Source organism: Malaya genurostris, chromosome 2, assembly GCF_030247185.1.
Source record: "Malaya genurostris strain Urasoe2022 chromosome 2, Malgen_1.1, whole genome shotgun sequence".
Taxonomy (NCBI): Eukaryota; Metazoa; Arthropoda; class Insecta; order Diptera; family Culicidae; genus Malaya; species Malaya genurostris.
Genome location: NC_080571.1, coordinates 329254066 through 329272977, shown reverse-complemented (window position 1 = coordinate 329272977; position 18912 = coordinate 329254066). Strand labels below are relative to the sequence as shown.

General features: G+C 37.4%; 2 protein-coding genes across 11 annotated transcripts in view; both read right to left on the bottom strand.

Moving 5' to 3' along the window:
- LOC131431488 (AP-1 complex subunit gamma-1) overlaps positions 1 to 14078 on the bottom strand; it is a 65293-nt gene extending 51215 nt beyond the window's left edge. For 6 of the 10 annotated variants that reach the window (XR_009229682.1, XM_058597229.1, XM_058597233.1 and 3 more), the window contains exons 1-2: positions 13557 to 14077; positions 12286 to 12666 (exon numbers count right to left, since the gene is read on the bottom strand). Coding sequence is in view for 9 of the 10 variants with exons in the window: in XM_058597229.1 (XP_058453212.1) it covers positions 12286 to 12305 (20 nt within the window). In the remaining variant the exon portion in view is untranslated. Of the gene's footprint in view, positions 1 to 12285; positions 12667 to 13556 lie in introns of all 10 variants that reach the window. The other 4 variants (XM_058597235.1, XM_058597230.1, XM_058597231.1 and 1 more) reach the window with 4 other exon arrangements.
- Positions 14079 to 14401: 323 nt separating this feature from the next.
- On the bottom strand, positions 14402 to 17140 carry LOC131431487 (T-complex protein 1 subunit epsilon). Its single transcript, XM_058597228.1, has 4 exons — positions 17033 to 17140; positions 16799 to 16960; positions 15453 to 16434; positions 14402 to 15382 (listed from the first exon to the last, which is right to left on the bottom strand). The coding sequence occupies exons 2-4, from the start codon at positions 16904 to 16906 to the stop codon at positions 14850 to 14852; spliced, it is 1623 nt and encodes a 540-aa protein (XP_058453211.1). The 5' UTR covers positions 16907 to 16960; positions 17033 to 17140; the 3' UTR covers positions 14402 to 14849.
- Positions 17141 to 18912: the final 1772 nt, after the last annotated feature.

Genomic DNA, 18912 nt, shown 5'->3' with positions numbered 1-18912 from the left:
TTTGCGTTGCCTATTTGTATGAGAACAGTGATGCTAATCTAAAAAAAGCCTTCTCAGTCCACTTAGTGGAATTTTCATATATCTTGAAAAATCACCATAGAGGGGAGTACATGAAATTTTCGAAATCGAAAAAAAATTGTTGATGCCAAAAGGCTTAGAATTGCATGAAACGTCGAGATTTAGTGTCATTCCGAAAAAAAATTTTTTTGAAAAAGTCCCAGAAAGTTGACTTTTTCAAAAAAAAAATTTTTTTGAGAGGACACTAAATTTCGATGTTTCATGCAGTTTTAAGAGTTTCGGCATCAAAAAAAATTTTCGATTTTGGAAATTTCATGTACTCCCCCCTATGGTGCTTTTTCAAGATCGAAAATTGTCAAACCTTTAACACCGGGCAGCACCCCTTAAGCATGTCCGATTTAGGCCAATTTTTGCATGAAGGCTTTTTTCGAGGTGCTTAAACATTTGAGCACTAGCACTTAACGAAAATAGAGTTGATCCCAAAATTTTGGCACCCTTATATATATATATATATATATATATATATATATATATATATATATATATATATATATATATATATATATATATATATATATATATATATATATATATATATATATATATATATATATATATATATATATATATATATATATATATATATAAGAGCGGTGAAAATCAACGTGTTTTATCGGTTACGTCACTTATGCCATCATATATCTGGAACCAAAAGTCACAACCATTTGATCTTCGAACTTGATCAACGGCCCGACAGTAGCTTTCAAACGAGCCCAAGTTTGTTAAAATCGGATCAGCCATCTCTGAGAAAATTGAGCGCGTTCAAATACAACGCTTTTTGTCGGTTACGTCACTTATACAATCATATCTCCGGAACCAAAAGTCACAGCCATTTGATCTTCGAACTTGATCAATGGCCCGATAGTATTTTTCAAACGAGCCCAAGTTTGTTCAAATCGGTTCAGCCATCTCTGAGAAAATTGAGCGCGTTTAAATATCTTCGAAAAGTGCACACACATACACACACACATACACACACATACATACATACATACACACACACAGACATTTTCCGATCTCGACGAACTGAGTCGAATGGTATGTAACACTATGGGTCTCCGAGGCTCCGTTCGAAAGTCGGTTTTTCCAGCAATTCTAATACCTTTCTATAGAGAAAGACAAAAAGGTCCTGCTAACCCTCAGTTGGATAAACGTATACTGAAGGCGTTCGAGCAAAAGAAGGAGGTTTCAGTTCGGGATGTGGCCAAAAAAGTGGGCACTTCGAAGTCAAATGTTCTTCGTGCTAAAGAACGTTTGAATCTACGGTGTGAGAAGGGCAAATGTTAAACCAGTCCGAGACATCGATTGAAGTCGAAAAATTTGGTAAGAAAGCTATGATCTGGCAAGCAATTTGTAGCTGCGGTAATATTTCGAAACCCTTCATCACCACTGCTTCAATGAACAGCGAAATATCCATCAAGGAATGTTTACAAAAACGACTTCTACCCATGATTCGAAGTCACAAGAATCCTGTTGTCTTCTGGCCAGATCTTGCTTCTTGCCACTACTCGAAATCAACGGTAGAATGGTATACTACCAAAAATGTCACTTTCGTCCCAAAAGACATGAATCCACCAAATTGCCCACAACTTCAACCAATCGAGGAATTTTGGGCATTAACGAAGGCACATCTTAGGAAACATGTCTCGGCAGCCGAAACCATTCAACAGTTCGAAAAAGATTGGAAAAACCTATTTTAATCCACCTAGTGGAGTAATGATGCCTTTCTCATATTACTCATTACATCATAAATATAACCGTGAAATTCACAAAAACAACTGCTTATTGAATAGAAATATCATAAACTCTACAAATCCTGTTTAACCTGTAGTTTCGGAACCGAAAGAAGTATCCACAACAAATTAAAGAATTCCGTGTGAAAATTCTGCATATGTAAGTCAAGCTAAACAGCATCAATCAGCAGCATAAAATATGTAGTATTATTATTATTATTATTATTATTATTATTATTATTATTAATTATTATTTATTATTATTATTATTATTACTATTATTATTATTATTATTATTATTATTATTATTATTATTATTATTATTATTATTATTATTATTATTATTATTATTATTATTATTATTATTATTATTATTATTATTATTATTATTATTATTATTATTATTATTATTATTATTATTATTATTATTATTATTATTATTATTACTATTATTGTGTCGAATTAAGATTTCATGTTAACAAACTAACAAGCTCTGCAAACTAGAAGAATTTATAAAACAGTTTTATGGGATTTGTGCCTGTTTTTAACCATCGTTCGTGGAAAAATACTAATAAAATTGGTAATTTTCCACTTATCTCGCTTTGGTTCCGAAACCGGAAGTCGGATCCTGATGAAATGTTCCACAAATTTTTAGGATATTAAAAGAGCTTTCATTTGAATCTTAGTTTGCAAAAATCGGTTGAGTTGTTCCAGAGATAATTGAGTGTAAACTTTTTCTCAAATTTTCACATATTACCATATAACTCCGGAACCGGAAGTCACATTCAAATGAAATTCAATAGCAAGCTATGGGACCTTAATACCTTTCATTTGAATCTTTGTTTGTGAAAATCGGTTCAGCCATCTCTGAGAAAAGTGAGTGCATATATTTGTTACATACACACACACATACACACACACACACAGCCATTTGCTCAGTTCGTCGAGCTGAGTCGAACGGTATATGACATTCGGCCCTCCGGGCCTCGGTTAAAAAATCGATTTTCACAGTGATTGCATAGCCTTTCTATATGAGAAAGGCAAAAAGTGTCAAAATTTGTCGCCAAGAAGTCTGTGCGGAATATAATGAGGAACGTAGTCTACAATGGCTAAGTAGCAAATATTGAGAATAATATTCTGTTGTTGTAGTCTAATATTATCAGTATATCGAACAAAATTTGAATATCTAACACTTGTGGATTATTTACATCGAAATCAAAAAGTGTTCATACTTTCTGGGACAGTCTTTATTGCAATTATCCACAGCCCATACAGAACCGTTTGTTGCTTCAGAGAGAATCGCCACAGCAGCGAGCTAACTTTTGATTCTCAGACAGATCATCGAGATAAATTCGCTCTCGCACTTTTCTACGTTAAATGAACCCTGCCGATTTTTTGTTGCGGCGATGATATCCGTCTCTCTTTGATGGCACTGATTGAATCGTGTGAAGAGTTGCTTGTGAGCGTTCTTTGATACGATAAAAGCCATCCTTGCTTAGAAATGCATGAAAAGTCGAGATCTGGTGTAATCTAAAAAAAAATGTTGATACCGAATGCCATAAAACGTCCAGATCTGGTAAACGAAATTTTATTGAAAAAATTCGAATTTGGAACATGAAACGTCAAGATCTGGTATAATCCGAGAAATTTTTTTTTGAAAGTGTCAAAGACTTGATTTAAAAAAAAATCAGGATAACACCAGATCTCGACGTTTCATGCATTTCTAAGACAAAATTAGAAAACCGCATTACTTCGAAAGTCCGCGAAAAAAACCGCGTAAAAAACACATAAAAATCCGATAAAAAATAGCTCACTGTATTCGATAAAGGTCCACAGTACTACGGTTTCAAGTTGTTCAAGTGGGCAATCTAGCCTAATTTGCCTGTTATAGAATGAATATTATCTGAAATCCCTTTCGTTGAATCATGGTACCTTGAGTGAAGATTCCTGAATGAGTGTGACAAAACAATGTTTTTCATTTCAGAACGGACCATTTAATTGCCATCAAAAATTCAAATGGTCTCTACGAACCCTAAGAGTTCTTTCGGCCTAGACCCTCACATACAGATGGCTTGTATAGCAGACGTCCCATTATCTGATCCTGTAGGCTTCACTAAATGTTGTTTTCATCCATGCTGTCCCACATCGAATCTCTCAAACATGAAGCTTCCTTCTCAAGCTATAATTGTGACAGATTTTGGTTCGTTTACTATTGTGAATTCACCAAAACCATCGCCAGGTCATACATTTTCAAACAGAAAGGGACAAGTAGTATACAAGCTGTTAATGCAAATAAACTTGAAATCAAACCAAATCTCAGCACTGATTTACATATTCTCGGTCTTTCCCAGGCGTCGCCACGACTCTGGACGGTGGGTGGACAGCGAAGACAAAACATTGGCTGTGGAAATACATTCTAGATGGTAAACGACGTTGAAGGTATGCTCTCCACTAGTGACAAGCCACCCCACCCCACCCCACGTACACTCCACTCCTCGGTACGTTCTGCAGTAGAAGAACTAGATGTATAACACCGATAATACCACAGTCATCGTACACACCCAGATTTCACGTGTTATAGGTCATAGCACTAGTCGTGCGTTCCAGAAGAACATACATGTGTTTATATAGATATACGGGGAGGTTAGAGTCGATGTCACTTCGTTCTGATTTTGCATTGTGTCTCTTTCTCCCTTGGGGACAGTTCGGAAGAAGGTGCCACTTTCATCGACGGCGCAGTCACATTGATTTTTAATTCAACCACAGATAAGTGGAACGGCACTGGTTTCAATCACGTCTAGTTAATCGGAAAAAGTGCAAATGTATGATTTATGCTCAAGTCGTTTAGTCCGGTTCAATTCAATCGTTATGTGTTTCTCTGTCACCTCTCTTCCACCGAATCGCTGTACGATGAAGGTCGGTACTAAACAGATTGTGATTAATCACAAATGGCTAAAACTTTTTATCCGCAGATATTCGTATTCGAAGCCTGTTTTTTTCTCACATACATATACGATTAAACCATTTTCCCTTTCTCAATTCACGTTTGGGAAATTCAAGTATCATCACTGCACACATCTCTTTTGTGATTTACCACTGAGTTATTATTATAATTATAATACCACTGAGTTATGAAATGTGAGAACCGTTATAGACTGAACGTTTTTTTTTATGAATCGCTTGCTCAATGAAATATTTTGTGCTGTGCTTTAGATCTTTTCAATAGTACGAACAGCACTTCCATGATTACAAATAAATAAATTTCGATCAGCTCTGTTCTAGTTTATAAGCTGCCAATACCAGTCTGTACGCAGAAAATCTATCGAACTCAAACGGCTGTTCATTTTCCATGTTCTTTTTAAATCGTATAATCGTTGAAGAATCACTGACAGATTCGAAATAATTGTAAAAATGGAGTTTACGATTGACAGATTCAATATAAATTTTTGCACAATTACCAATCATTTTATTAGAATTTTGAATAGTAATTGAAACTTCTCTTCCATATCTACACAGTGGTGTGAAAATACCTTTCTAAAGCTTGCTTCTTTAGAATTGGAACAAACTTTTGCTCATATTGTGGCGCTCCTGGTGGACGGTTTTGGATGTTCTTGGCGCCCACGTGTCGGGAATTTTGTCAGCTTCACGTATGATTTTTGACATTCCGCAAATCGATTGTACTTTGTAAACAATATACATGGAAGCCGAAAGAGGGGAATAAATTGTGCACAGTTATTTGTAAAATCAATTGTGGTCTGCATCTAGGCTAGCTAAACAGCTGAAATTGCCCAGAAATACCGTATGGCGCGTTATCAAACGGTATAAGGAAACATTGACGACAATTCGGAAGCCTCAAGCCAATCGTCGGAGTGGAACTGTCGACCGGAAACTGCGTGGTAAGATTTTGAAGACGATTAAGAGGAATCCTAATCTGTCGGACCGTGATTTGGCCAGAACATTCGGTGCTGCCCATAGTACCGTGAGGAGAACTCGACTCCGGGAAGGAATCAAGTCGTATCGAGCTAGCAAACAGCCAAATCGGATCATAAAACAGAATAGTTTGGCCAAAATTCGTGCTCGGAAACTATATGACCAGGTGCTGACCAAGTTCGACGGGTGTCTTCTGATGGACGATGAAACCTATGTCAAGGCTGGCTTCGGGCAAATCCCTGGTCAAAAATTTTACTTGACAACGGCTCGGGGGGATGTTCCAGCCAAATTAAAATTTGTTTTTGCCGACAAATTTGCACGAAAATTTATGATTTGGCAGGGCATTTGCCGCTGTGGCAAAAAAATTTCGTTACAAATAAGATAATGACATCGGAACTATACCAAAAAGAGTGTCTAAAAAACGAATTTTGCCGTTCATTCGATCCCACGACCATCCCGTAATGTTTCGACCAGATTTGGCAAGTGTTCGTTACAGCAAAGTCGTTCAAGAATGGTATGCAGAGAAAGGGGTCCAGTTTGTTCCGAAAAACCTTAACCCACCCAACTGCCCCCAGTTCCGCCCTATTGAAAAATACTGGGCAATCATGAAGAGGAGACTCAAGGCAAGAGGAAAGGTTGTCAAATACATCAATAAGATGACGACCTGGTGGAATAAGATAGCTAAAACGATGGACGAAGAAGGTGTGCGCCGCCTAATGAGCCGTGTTACAGGAAAAATTCGAGAATTTCTTTGAAACTGTGACGAATAATTTTGTCCGTATTTTTTCTTAAAAGTATAAAGAAAACGCTACATTTGTATAAAAAAAAGATCTTGAATTCAATAATAAATAACAGAAATACAGGCAATTGTTTTTGTTCCAATTCTATCTGAAGCAAGCTTTATTATAATTTAAATAATTTTTTTGTATCATAGTTTAATTGGGCAAATTTCTAACACAAATTCAGAGGCATTAATTAATTTCCAGTTAGCTTCGGGTAATCCAGAAACAGAAAAGACATTGCACTCCGTTGCTAAACAAAAAGTGTTCTGTAAGTAGCAGAAACTTTACGTCTGCTTAGCGGTTCAAATTGAACTGCCGAGTTTAGCACTAAGCAGTTCAATTTTTCTTTGAAGTTTGTGAAATTCGATTTGGCCATCTTAATGAAAAGTGAGTGAGATCCTTTTTGCAGTTTTCAATCACCGTTTCCAATTCTTCCGAAACCGGATTCAGATGAACGGAATAGCCGAAGTTGGTTCGTTTGCCAGTAACAAATATGAGCTCCAAATTAGAACAGTTTTTAACCTAGTTAAACCTATACTTACTATCTAATGCTCTATTTCGATTAAACCAATTGAACGAAATCTAATGAACGAAGCGAATCTGCATTTCTGTTACTTCTGCATATGCAAGTCAAACTAAACAGCATGAATGAGCAGCATAAAACATGTAGTAGGATTATTATTATTATTATTATTATAATTATTATTATAATTATTATTATTATTATTATTATTACTATTATTATTATTATAATTGATTATTGATCATATTAGATTCGCCTTTCTTTGAAAAACAGCTGAAATGAGATTGGTTTGTTTTCATCAGGAAACTCCAGTATCAAACACAATTCAGACGAATAATCAACATCGGTCGACGCCAGGATTAATTTAAGAATTTCTTTTGTACTTCGGCGACTAAGTTGCTGAGCTATCAATCGGTGTCATTTCTAGTTAGGTGACGCCACTCAGAAGTGAAGAAGAAAAGCATTTGTTTGACGATTCGATTCGGTTTGTTTAAAAGTCTTATCAAATAAAAGTGACTAGTTGCGAAATGTGAAGATGATTGTTCAAGATGTGTTCTTCGATTTTTGTTTAAGCTTGTTTGTAAACAGTACCGCTGAAATGTCAAGGATGAATTCTTGTTCATTTGTGACGTCACGATAAGTAATCTAATTAGGTTTTGCACGAACATAACATAACCTCACAAAAATAACAAAATGAATCAATTTTGACAGCTATCAGTGGTTTGTTTATGTGTTCATTGCGTTCATTCTAATATGAATACGTGTTAATAGATATGTAAACAAACCACTGATAGCTGTCAAAAGGTGAATTTGATTCATCGGCAGTTCATTGGTAGTTCATTCGAGTAGTCATCGTGCAAAACCTAATTAGGTTTTGCACGATGACGACACAAATGAACTGCCGATGAATCAACTTCATCTTTGACAGTTACCGTGTACTTGTTTTGTTTTGCGACTGCAAGTTAAAAATTGAATAATGACGAAAAAGTGCCTGTTTAAAACGTATTCCACAGTGAAAATAACTAAAAAGATTGTCCTGTATGTGTTTCCAGCATCAAGGAGCGATATATGCATGAATCTGTTGAGTGTGAGGCGACTTGCAATTTTTACATGAACTTTCAAACTGTAAACAAGTACACGTCGACTGTCAAAAAAAGTTCATTTTGTGAGGTTATGGCATGTTCGTGCAAAACCTAATTAGGTTTTACACGATGACGACACAAATGAACTACCGATGAATCAAGTTCATCTTTGACAGCTGCTGTGTGTTTGTTTTGTTTTGCGACTGCAAGTTAAAAATTGATAAATGACGAAAAAGTGTATGTTAAAAACGTGTTTCACAGTGAAAAAACTAAAAAGATTGCCCTGTATGCGTTTCCAGCATCAAGGAGCGATATTTGTATAAATCTGTTTAGTGTGAGGCGACTTGCAATTTTTAAATTCAAACGATAAACCTCTTATGAACTTTTAAACTGTAAACAAACCATCGGCGGCTGTCAAAGAAAAGTTCATTCGGTTCATTTTGTGATGTTATGTCATGTTCGTGTAAAACCTAATTTTCAAATGTTGTAAAGTTAGTTTTTTCGGTAGGATTTAGAGATTATTTGATAAATAATGATCGAAATTTATTTTATTCGTCTCATGTTTTATGTTTCATCACCTAAATCGGTATAGGGACCCTTACACGAGAACAAGTAATGTCAGTTTTTATTTTTACTAGGTAATTACATTCCAAATTAGTATGGAGATTTCATAACAACTGCTCTCACACGTTCAAATGACATTACTTGGTAATAATGTCATTGCTGATACTCGCGTAAGGTACTCTTCTGGGAACTGATAATTTCAAATTTCATCCGAGATTTTCAAGTATATAGGATAGTTCTAAATCATAAGCGAACCTTACAGTGTCATTATTACCAAGTAATCATTTAAAATGACATTATAAATTCTCGTGTAAGAGCCCCCATACCGGCCCTTACACGAGCATTATTTTTGTCATTTTTAATGATGACTAAGTAATAGCGGCCCTTACACGAGTCATTAAAACTGTCATAACTAAAAAATAATATCATTTTAATGAACGTGTAATGGTGCAGTAATGACGAGATTTCTATCAAATTTGAAATACATCATTATTAGTCATCATTAAAAATGACAAAAATAATGCTCGTGTAAGGGCCGCTAATGATGTATTTCAAATTTCGATAGAAATCACGACATTACTGCACCATTACACGTTCATTAAAATGATATTATTTTTTAGTAATGATATTTTTAATAACTCGTGTAAGGGCCGCTTATACGTTTGGTGACAACACATGAATATTCATTTTTGCAAAGGTTGTACCATCTGCATTCGTTCAAAATCAAATAACACATGAGCTGAAAAGTCCCGGGCTTAACACATAGATGGCGTTAGTTTTATTGCAGTTACCTTTTTTCAGTTAATACTAACCTTCAAAAGACAACTGTTGAAAGTTCATGACTATCTATTCATTAGTTTGTGAGTTATTGGGCTAAGACTGACACTACTTTTGTTATTTCCAGAACAATGGATCAAAAACAATTTCGTGCTATAATTTTACACTGCTTCTTGATGCGAAAAAAGCCCGGGTTGGTGGTTCAATGCATAGGACACTGGTCTCACAAGCCAGTTGTCGTATGTTCGAATCTCGACCTGGAAGGATTCTTAGTGTCAGTAGGATCATAGCACTAGCCATTCAATGATTCTGTACGCTATGAATCGGCTGCGAAGTCTGTTTAAACAGAAAGGTCAAATTCCACGGAAGGAATGTAATTCCAAGACTTGATGCGAAAAAAATACCATTCAAGCAAAACAATGGCTTGAAAAATGTTATGGAGATCCCGTTCCATCAGAAACAACAATAAAACGATGGTTTACTGACTTCAAATGTGGTCGTAGAGACACCGATGATGCAGAACGCACGCAGTGGACGTCCAAATAACGCGGTAACACAATAGAAACATCCACAAAATCGTTTTGAATGACCGAAAAGAGAAGTTGCGTAAGTTAGATATCAAAAGATCGTGTTGGCTTTATATTGCATGAGCATAGGACTATGAAAACACCTCTGTTCAAAGTGGGTACCGCGTTTGTTCACTCTTGACCAAAAACGAGAACGTGTTGATGATTCTGAGCAGGAATCATCCGGAATTTTTGCGTCGATATGTAACAATGGATGAAACATGGTTTCATCACTTCACTCCGAACTCAAAACGATCGTCATCTGAGTGGACAGCAACTGGTGAAGCCCGTCCGAAGCGCCTGGAAGCGCAACAATCAACTGTAAATGTTATGGCCTCGGTATTTGGGGATGTGCGTGGTGCAATATTTATCGACTATCTTGAGAAAGGAAATACCATTAACAGTGAATATTATAGTGAATACGTTATTGGAGCGTTTGAAGACTGAAATTGCAAAGAAACGACCGCATATGGCAAAGAAAAAAATTTTGTTTCATCAAGACAACGCACGGTGCGTCACAAATCAATCAAAACAATGACACAACTACATGAATTGAACTTCGAATTTCTCCCACTTCAACCGTATTCGCCAGATTTGGCTCCCAGCGACTACTGGCTGTTTGCAGACATGAAAAAATGCTCACCAGTAGAAAATTTCGCACGAATGAAGAGGTTACCGCTGAAACTGAGGCCTATTTTTAGGCAAAAGATAAATCGTTTTATAAAAGTGGATGGAGATAACGTCGATGAATAAAGTTCATTTTGAACCAAGTCATTGTTAGGCTCGGGACTTTTCAGCCCATGTGGTAAATTGGAAAAATCGTTTACAAATTTGCTATATACATGGGATATGTCACAAGAATCACCAACACGCTATCTCGTGGTGTCCACGTTGATTAGATTCTTCAATGCTTCGTGGATTCCGACACAATATTATTTCGTTTAGTTTTTAGTTTTTCATTCGTTTCTCTTCCAATCGAAGCACAGTTTAACCACCGTCAGCTGATCTTTTGAAGTAACAAAATATTTCTTTCAATAGCGATCTTCAAATGAAGTTCATGTAAACATTCGAATTGGTTCAAGATAATAGAAGACAAGGCAAACCAGTCATGACAGCTGAAATATCAATTACAGACTAAACATAAATTAATTGATTCCTCCTTCAGTTATCATTTCTAATACTTTAGAGCACACCTCATTACATTTTAAACAGTTGAAAATTATCGATTTAAACTTGCTTGTGATAATCCAAAACTCAAATGTGAACCGCCACCCTCTATTTATAATTCTGGCCGGAGAGTATTTCTGATTTTGAGTTGATGTTCATGCCTATTCATTCAAACTTGATCACTACCAACAGCGAAGACAATCGCCCTTATTCTGAATAACTACGTATCGTTTTTTTGATCGTATTTCATTCGTATTCTTAATAACGCTAGCAAAATCAAAGGTAGCTAGGATTCGACCGAACCATATTCGATCGAAAAACCAATACGCCGTTATTAAGAATAAGGGCGAATAAACTCGACGAACTGATTCGAATGGAATGACATTTGATTCAAAAGTTGCTTTTCACGGGGCAATATTTATAACCGTGATATCTTTTGAATAGTTACATCACAATCGAAGGAGAAAGTAAATGAATGGACATTTACTGATACGGTCTTTCGAAAAACGCACAGGAAATTGCCAAAAATTTGACGTTATCTTTGACAATAAAAAACAATAATGATTTATAATCAAATGTTGAATAACACATTGCATTGGTAAAGACAACTTCATAATTCACAAGCTCTTCGGCATGACGACATGCATGGAAAATAAACAAGCCTCCTTCGATTCAACGGGAACTAGACCGAACGGTACGAGGAATGCGAGCACGTGTTCCGGTGTTACATGGCTTGTTGAAGCGAAATTAATTTCACGAACACAAAAGTTCTTTGTTTGCACCAACTTTTATTTCCTACCTCACTGACCAGAAGCAACGTTGTTTGCCATAACGTTTGCAGTGTAACAGTTGTAAGTTGTCTACTGCTGAAAAAAAGTACTAAGCAGAAAAGTAATAAACTAAGTAAAGACAGCTCCATCTCGTCGGTCGGTCGGAAATACTCGGAAAGTTTTCCTTCGCATTGTCTTCATTGGAGCGTTGTCATTTAACAGAAAATAGATGCGGGACAGCAAATCAATTGAGAATGACAATGTTAGAGGTTCAATTAATCAATTCGTCGCATTCATGTTTGACGAAACTTACCCATGATCTGATGCGTTCATTTTCGGTCCGTCGTTCCTTCGTCGTTTGTCGTCTTCGCGCGTAGTTTGATCTATGCGATGCTGACTGCAATTTCACTTAATTCTTTGATTGCTGCTATCGTTTACCGTGCGGATTCTAGCAATTTTATACCACGACAATTCTTCACTCACTACGCGTTGGTTTTGTTGACGATGTTTTGGATAGACGGATTTATTCAACTAATAACACATAACACTAGAATGACACAATTTAGGCGCACGATTCTCAGAAATATATTTTTTTACTTGATGAAACAATGACTAATTTGAAAATGTTCTAGTACTTGCTATTATTTTCTGTTGTTCAATTTCGAAAGACGGTGAAAACAGGAAGAAGAAATACCTGGGAAAAAAATTGACGAGACTCAATGCGTTGTGTTGAAAATCGAAATTTGCTGACGGCAGAAAACATTTGAACAATACAAGAAAATCATCGTGACTCATGCAGCTATGCTAGAAGGCAGTCAGTAAGTATTTCCAAAACAAACATAAATGTTTTAAATTATTGCAATTATATTAGGAATTCGAGAAAAACAAAAAATAATTACGAATAGTGTATTATAACAAAAAAAAAAATGATGACTTTCACCGATTCATCGTTGACCAACCACACCTGATTCATAAGCTGTACCAATATTTGTCTTTTCAATTTCAGTATGTGAAATAGCAAGCTGAAAAACTTGATTCCACTGCAAACGAAAAAGTTGGAGGTTTTTTTTTGGTGTGATCCTTCTTTTGTCTTCCAAAATGTTCACAACAAAGATGAATCAAATTACAGTTCATCGAGTCAAATCATTTTTGTTTATTTTCTCTGCCAAGATGAGGAGCTGTTCTGTGTACGGATCGTTTCAGACAGTCAGACTGACTGTTTGCAGTTCAATGCAAATTTCTGTTTGACGTAACCTATTCTAATTAGCAACTGGAAACTACAAAACTCAGCAGGAGCAGCCAGTCGAAACGATAGCTTCTTTCCGTGGCCTCCGCTCAACAATCCAGACAATAATTATTGCTCTTTTTAACACACTCTTGCTGGTATTTTCTCCTTCCTTTTTCTTCCGCCAGCTGAAAGTAACTTCTTGTTTCCTGCCTTTGTCTGATTGCCACCATTTCCGAACTGGGACAAGTCCACTCATAACTGGTTTGCTATCCTCCCAGTGGAAAGGCTGAAGCAATGCCTCAGGAACTAGCCTAATTACATCTATCAGCACGGTTTACGTGTCGCAGGGGCCTCACCAGCTGAAGAACCCAGCTACAAGCGATTTCTATCCGTAATTTTCGCTGTCAACTCTCCGAACTTCAAAACATTAGCTTGCTGTATTTCGCTTGCACCACTTCCAAGTAACCTTCGATTATTTTTCTTCCACTTTACACGCTCGCTTTAACTCTTTCCGTTTTTTTTTGGATTTTGATGTCACTTTACCATTGCCAATAAACTTGATATGGGGAAACTTCTTCTTCTCACTCAACCGTACGCTTGTCAAAAAAAAAGAATCTCAAATTTCCAACCTCCAGCGCTTCGTTCCGACGGATTTTCGCCACGTCACGCACCAGGAACCAACAACCCAATCGATGGGTGTACCTTTCCTGCACCGGGAACTAGGCTCGCAGTGGACACGGCAGACGGGTACCAAAGAAAAGAACGGAATCCAAGTATTATTCGCTTCCACCAGGACACAATGTGACACGACGAAAAATTTCCGATGTGATATGCGAGCGCGATGACGGATGAAAAAACTCTGATCGCTGTGGTTGCTTGCGAGACGTCGACAGTGACGCTTCTGACAGCAGTGTTGCGAGCAGTGCTGACGGCAAATGAAACATGTTATGCAGAACGGTCACTAGGTGGAGTGTGGTCATTAAAAAGAATATTAAGGGGTGGGGTCTCAGATTTTAATTATGATTACATTAGTTGATAAAATACGTTTAAAAAATGTTCAAAAAATTTCTACTTGTTAACGAAGGCTACAAGCACAAAATTTAATATCAGTTAATGCAGTATTGCAAGATTATCATTTGCTTGATGTTAAATAACTTTTATAAGGAGTTTCTTTCAATACAAGAAATATTTGAGGCTCGTGTTAATTTCACGTGTTGGTGAACGAACGTAGTATTTATTGAATTACTTGGTGAATAGATAAACGAGAGTATAAACTTCTTATTACGATGATTTATAGGTAGCAGTTGATAACTTAAAACGTGCACTAATTTCTGTAGTGCCGTATTAATATTTTGAGTCCAAGCCTGCTCTCATGCAGTTTGATTAAATTTAGTTGTTACGACATGAAATACATGAAGTGAGTTAAGCCACTAAGCATGAAGCAAATTATAACTGAACAACAACCAAAGATAAATGATCCTTACATGTAATTCCTATGTCGGTATAGCATCGTGGAAGTTTGAGTGCACGAAAACGGAAAGATGGGGGAAGTTATTAGACAAGTTTTTATCACGACAATACAGAATACAAAACATTGCCTTTAAGTCTATGATGTGAATAAGTGTGTGGGTGGAACAGAACAATAGAAATTACTTGTCGGCCGGCGTTCTAACGTCGTCGATCTTGAGGATCATTTTCACCAGCTGAGTGGCCAGAATGATTTGCTGTTTCTTCGAGTGCAGGGACTCGATCACGTGATGTTCCTTCATGTCGGAATTACCGGTGAGCATGCAATCGACTCCCAACGTGGCGGAATTCTCCGCTACCTGACGAGATTTCAGCTCGGAAAGTGTTTCGATCGAAAGAAGACCACTGTTTTCGGCCAGTGCCAATGGAATGGATTCCAGGGCTACGCTGAATGAACGGAAAGCATATTGTTCTAGCGTAGAAAGCTGATCAGCCTCCCGAGCCACGGCCAATGCGCAACTTATTTCAGCAGCACCACCTCCATAGACAATGCGAGAATCTTGAATCAGGGAGCGAACCACACACAGGGCATCGTGAATCGATCGCTTTGCCTCGGCTGTAATCATCTGATTACCACCCCGGATCAAGATTGTAACGGCCCGTGTATTCTTGCACTCCTCAATCACCAGCATTTTGTCCTTGGTTGTTCCAAAACCTGTCAAAAAGTAAACGGTCAATGAAAATGAAAGCTCCATTGGCTTAAGTACATGCAATTCGCCACTCACTTAATTCCCGTACCAACCCGGCATGACCTAGCTTATCGGCAGTCAGTTCCTCGAACCGGGGAACGATTCTTCCTCCGGTGGCAATTGCAATCAGCTCAATCTCAGGGCCACCGACCCAGCGAACTGCCGGCAGTTCTTGCTGCAGCAGCAAATGATTTGCCTCATCGTCAAATCCCCACTGACAGATGGCCAAAGTGGCTCCAGCATCCTTCACTTGTTTGACCATTTGCAAAAACTTTTCCTGTTCGTATTCACGCAATTTCCGATAATCATCAGCCGAAGTCACATCCAACTTATGCTTAGTTTTGGGCTTCGGTGGTTCGAACGGGCAGGTCAGAATGGCCAGCTTCACGTCCCGCAGCGTTTTGGGCATTTGCGAATGGGACATGGTTTTGTCGACCACTACACCCTTCACCAGACAGGTGTCCTCCATGCGACCACCGACCTTGCACTCCAGCTTGATTAGCTCAAAATTAACATCCTTCTTTTCCAAATCGGCCACGGTTAGAACGGCATCGACAGCAATTTCCGCCATTTGTCGGTGGCATTTATTTACGATCTTGCTGCCCAGGGTGGTCATTGCCACCTCAATCAACGGTTCCTTATTGTCCCGGGAAATCGGGAATGGTTCTGCAATCGAATCCAAGTGCTTACTGGCACACTGCGCCGCAAGTTCAAATCCATCAGCAATACGAATCGGGTGAATTCCTCGATCCAGCAGAGATTCAGCCTGCTCGAGTAAAGCTCCGGCCAACACCACCACTCCGGTTGTTCCGTCCCCGATTTCGTCATCCTGCGACTGACTCAGTTGAACCATCAGCTTACCGATCTCATGATCGACATCCATCAGCTTCAAAATCGTAGCCCCATCGTTGGTCACCGTGACTTCTCCATCCCCGCTAACCATCATCTTGTCCAGGCCTTTCGGACCAAGAGATGTACGAATTGTAGAAGCAATTTGTTTTGCTGCCAAGATGTGACTCTGGAAGAAAACGTAAATTCAATGAAAAGGGTTCTAGGCGAGATGGGCCCATTGTGGCCTTAGCCAGTCATCTAATGACAGAGCAAAGAAAAAAAAAAGGGTTCCATAAAGTGAGGTTAGGTTATTTCTGAATCATCCAACTGTGCAAATAAAACTAATAAAATCGATAAAATATACCACAAACAAATGGAATAACAAGTAAAATCTCAATCCACAACAAAAATTACCCGTTTATGCCAAAACAACAAGGAATAATCACATTCGGGATGAAAAATCGAGAACTTTCTTGATCACCAAAATGCTTTTTTTTTTACCATTTTGTCTTAGGGTGAAAAAAATCCGGTATTGAAACCTGAGGACTTACTTTGATGGCTTCGTTACCAGTCAGACGTTTTTGGTTCTCCTGGTCTCGCAGGATGATGAACGGTCTCCCGTACTCATCAAAGGCGATACTTCCCGGTAAGGACATCATTTTGGCGAATCCTGATTTCGCTTGCTACTGGATTCTTGAATGTATACCAACAATCTACAATATAATAAAGAAAAGAAATATTACCACTTAATTCGGAACTAAGAATATCTTTCTAGCATTTTGTACCTGTATTTTCAATCCAATGGAACCCACACGCGAGGCAGATTCTACTTTTCCTGCCGGACTCGTGATAAATGAACGACAGGCACGAAAACGATGAATGAACAAACGCTGAAGTTTGACAGGAATGACAGGTCTGCGATGCACCGTCTAAAATAGGGTAGCCAGATAATAAAGAAAAATTTCGTCGAGGGGCATCTATAAGTTTTTATTGCATGGTGTCGCCACCCCGACCAGAAACATTCATTGATAATATTATCCTGTTTAATATATTACGCATTTTTTCTGATAACAGGCAAGGAATCAATAGTCAACATATGTTTTAAGAAGAATTTCCGGCAAAAAAGAAAACATTTCTTTATCGATTACTGATATGAAATACGACTAAATGGTTAAATTTTCTCTCCATTATTTTTCTGATTATTTAACCTATAATTAACGAAATTGGACACACATTTGCTTTATCCCAAAAAGAAATATCACAAAAAATTAATGTGAAAATGTGAAATACTTCTGTTAAGCAAAATTCGAGCAAATGCACAGATTCTCATCTCAAATTAAAGAGTTTCTCTTCTAGATTTGTTTTTTCGGTAGAGTAGGATATATTTACAATTAGTATTTAGCCCAAGTAACCAAAAGTTCGTAAAAAAGATTTGGCTTAAGCAACATACAAAACATTCTGAAGAGTCCGTTTTTAAGGAATTGCTCATACTTGAATATCCACCCGACGCAACAGGAATTAGGAACTATGAAGCAGTTCCTAATACAGTTATTAAACAGCGAGAAAGTATCCTCAGAACTTTTTCTGTGCGTTCAAGTTGCCAAAAAGTGTTACGTGTATTTTAGGGCTCTAACAAAATGAATATTTTTCAGGCACTGTGGAACTGTTGGTTGCTTAGAAAGACGACGCTTATATTTTAATTTGGTATTAATCTTACCAATATGGAAAAAAAAACTTCATAGAACATGAAATATAAAATTCCTGTCTCAATCCATTATTGTAATCATCTTGAACATTGATCTAATTGCCACTTATTATGTGCGCTTAGTGTAATCTAATTCATTCGAAAGCAAAATGAAAGAAAAATCTCTTAGTTTGCCTTTAGAGCTTCTACAGTTCAATCTTTTCAATGATACATTTAAAAAATTTCTGATTTGTTAAACTCACGCTCACAATGGCCAATATTATTTATCTGACTTCATCACACACAATCCTTTAACTGGTAAACGATATCAGAACTTTTTCTTTTGCCCATACAGCTCCAACTTTTGTCAAACCGTTTGTTTAAAGTCAGTTTCGAACCTAGTTTCAACGTTGTTGAACTGAAAATCGAGTCAGTTTCGACCCAACACAGTTTCGTGAAAAGTGTCTGTTTAATGAAACTACTCTGGGTCAGTTAAAACAGTCATATGCATTCCACAATTCGGTAATTTTTCAAGCAATAATTTCGATACCCAAATAAGCACGTGGCTCGAAATAACAAATCGCATGGATCAAGTATGCATGTGAAATCTCCACACAAAAGTACTCGTTGCGCGCCAAACGATTTTTTAACGATCTAGTATTCTTTTCTTCGACGACCAAACACTCATGCAACTCGTTGCGCGCCAAACATCAATCGTAGATCTAGCTATCTTTGGCGACTTTTTCAGTGGAAAATTCCATTGTCCATACAAAAAAAACTTTATGTATTTTTTCCACTTTTCCGGCAAGTTTTCCTAATTTTTTTGATGTACGAACCCGGTGGGGGTAAAAACTGATCAAACAAAAAAAAAGCATCTCAATCCGTCCATCCGTTCTTACGTGATGCGATTACAAAGAATGATCTCTGCATTTTTATATATATAGATAGATGATAGATGATCAAAAAAGAACCGGAATTTTC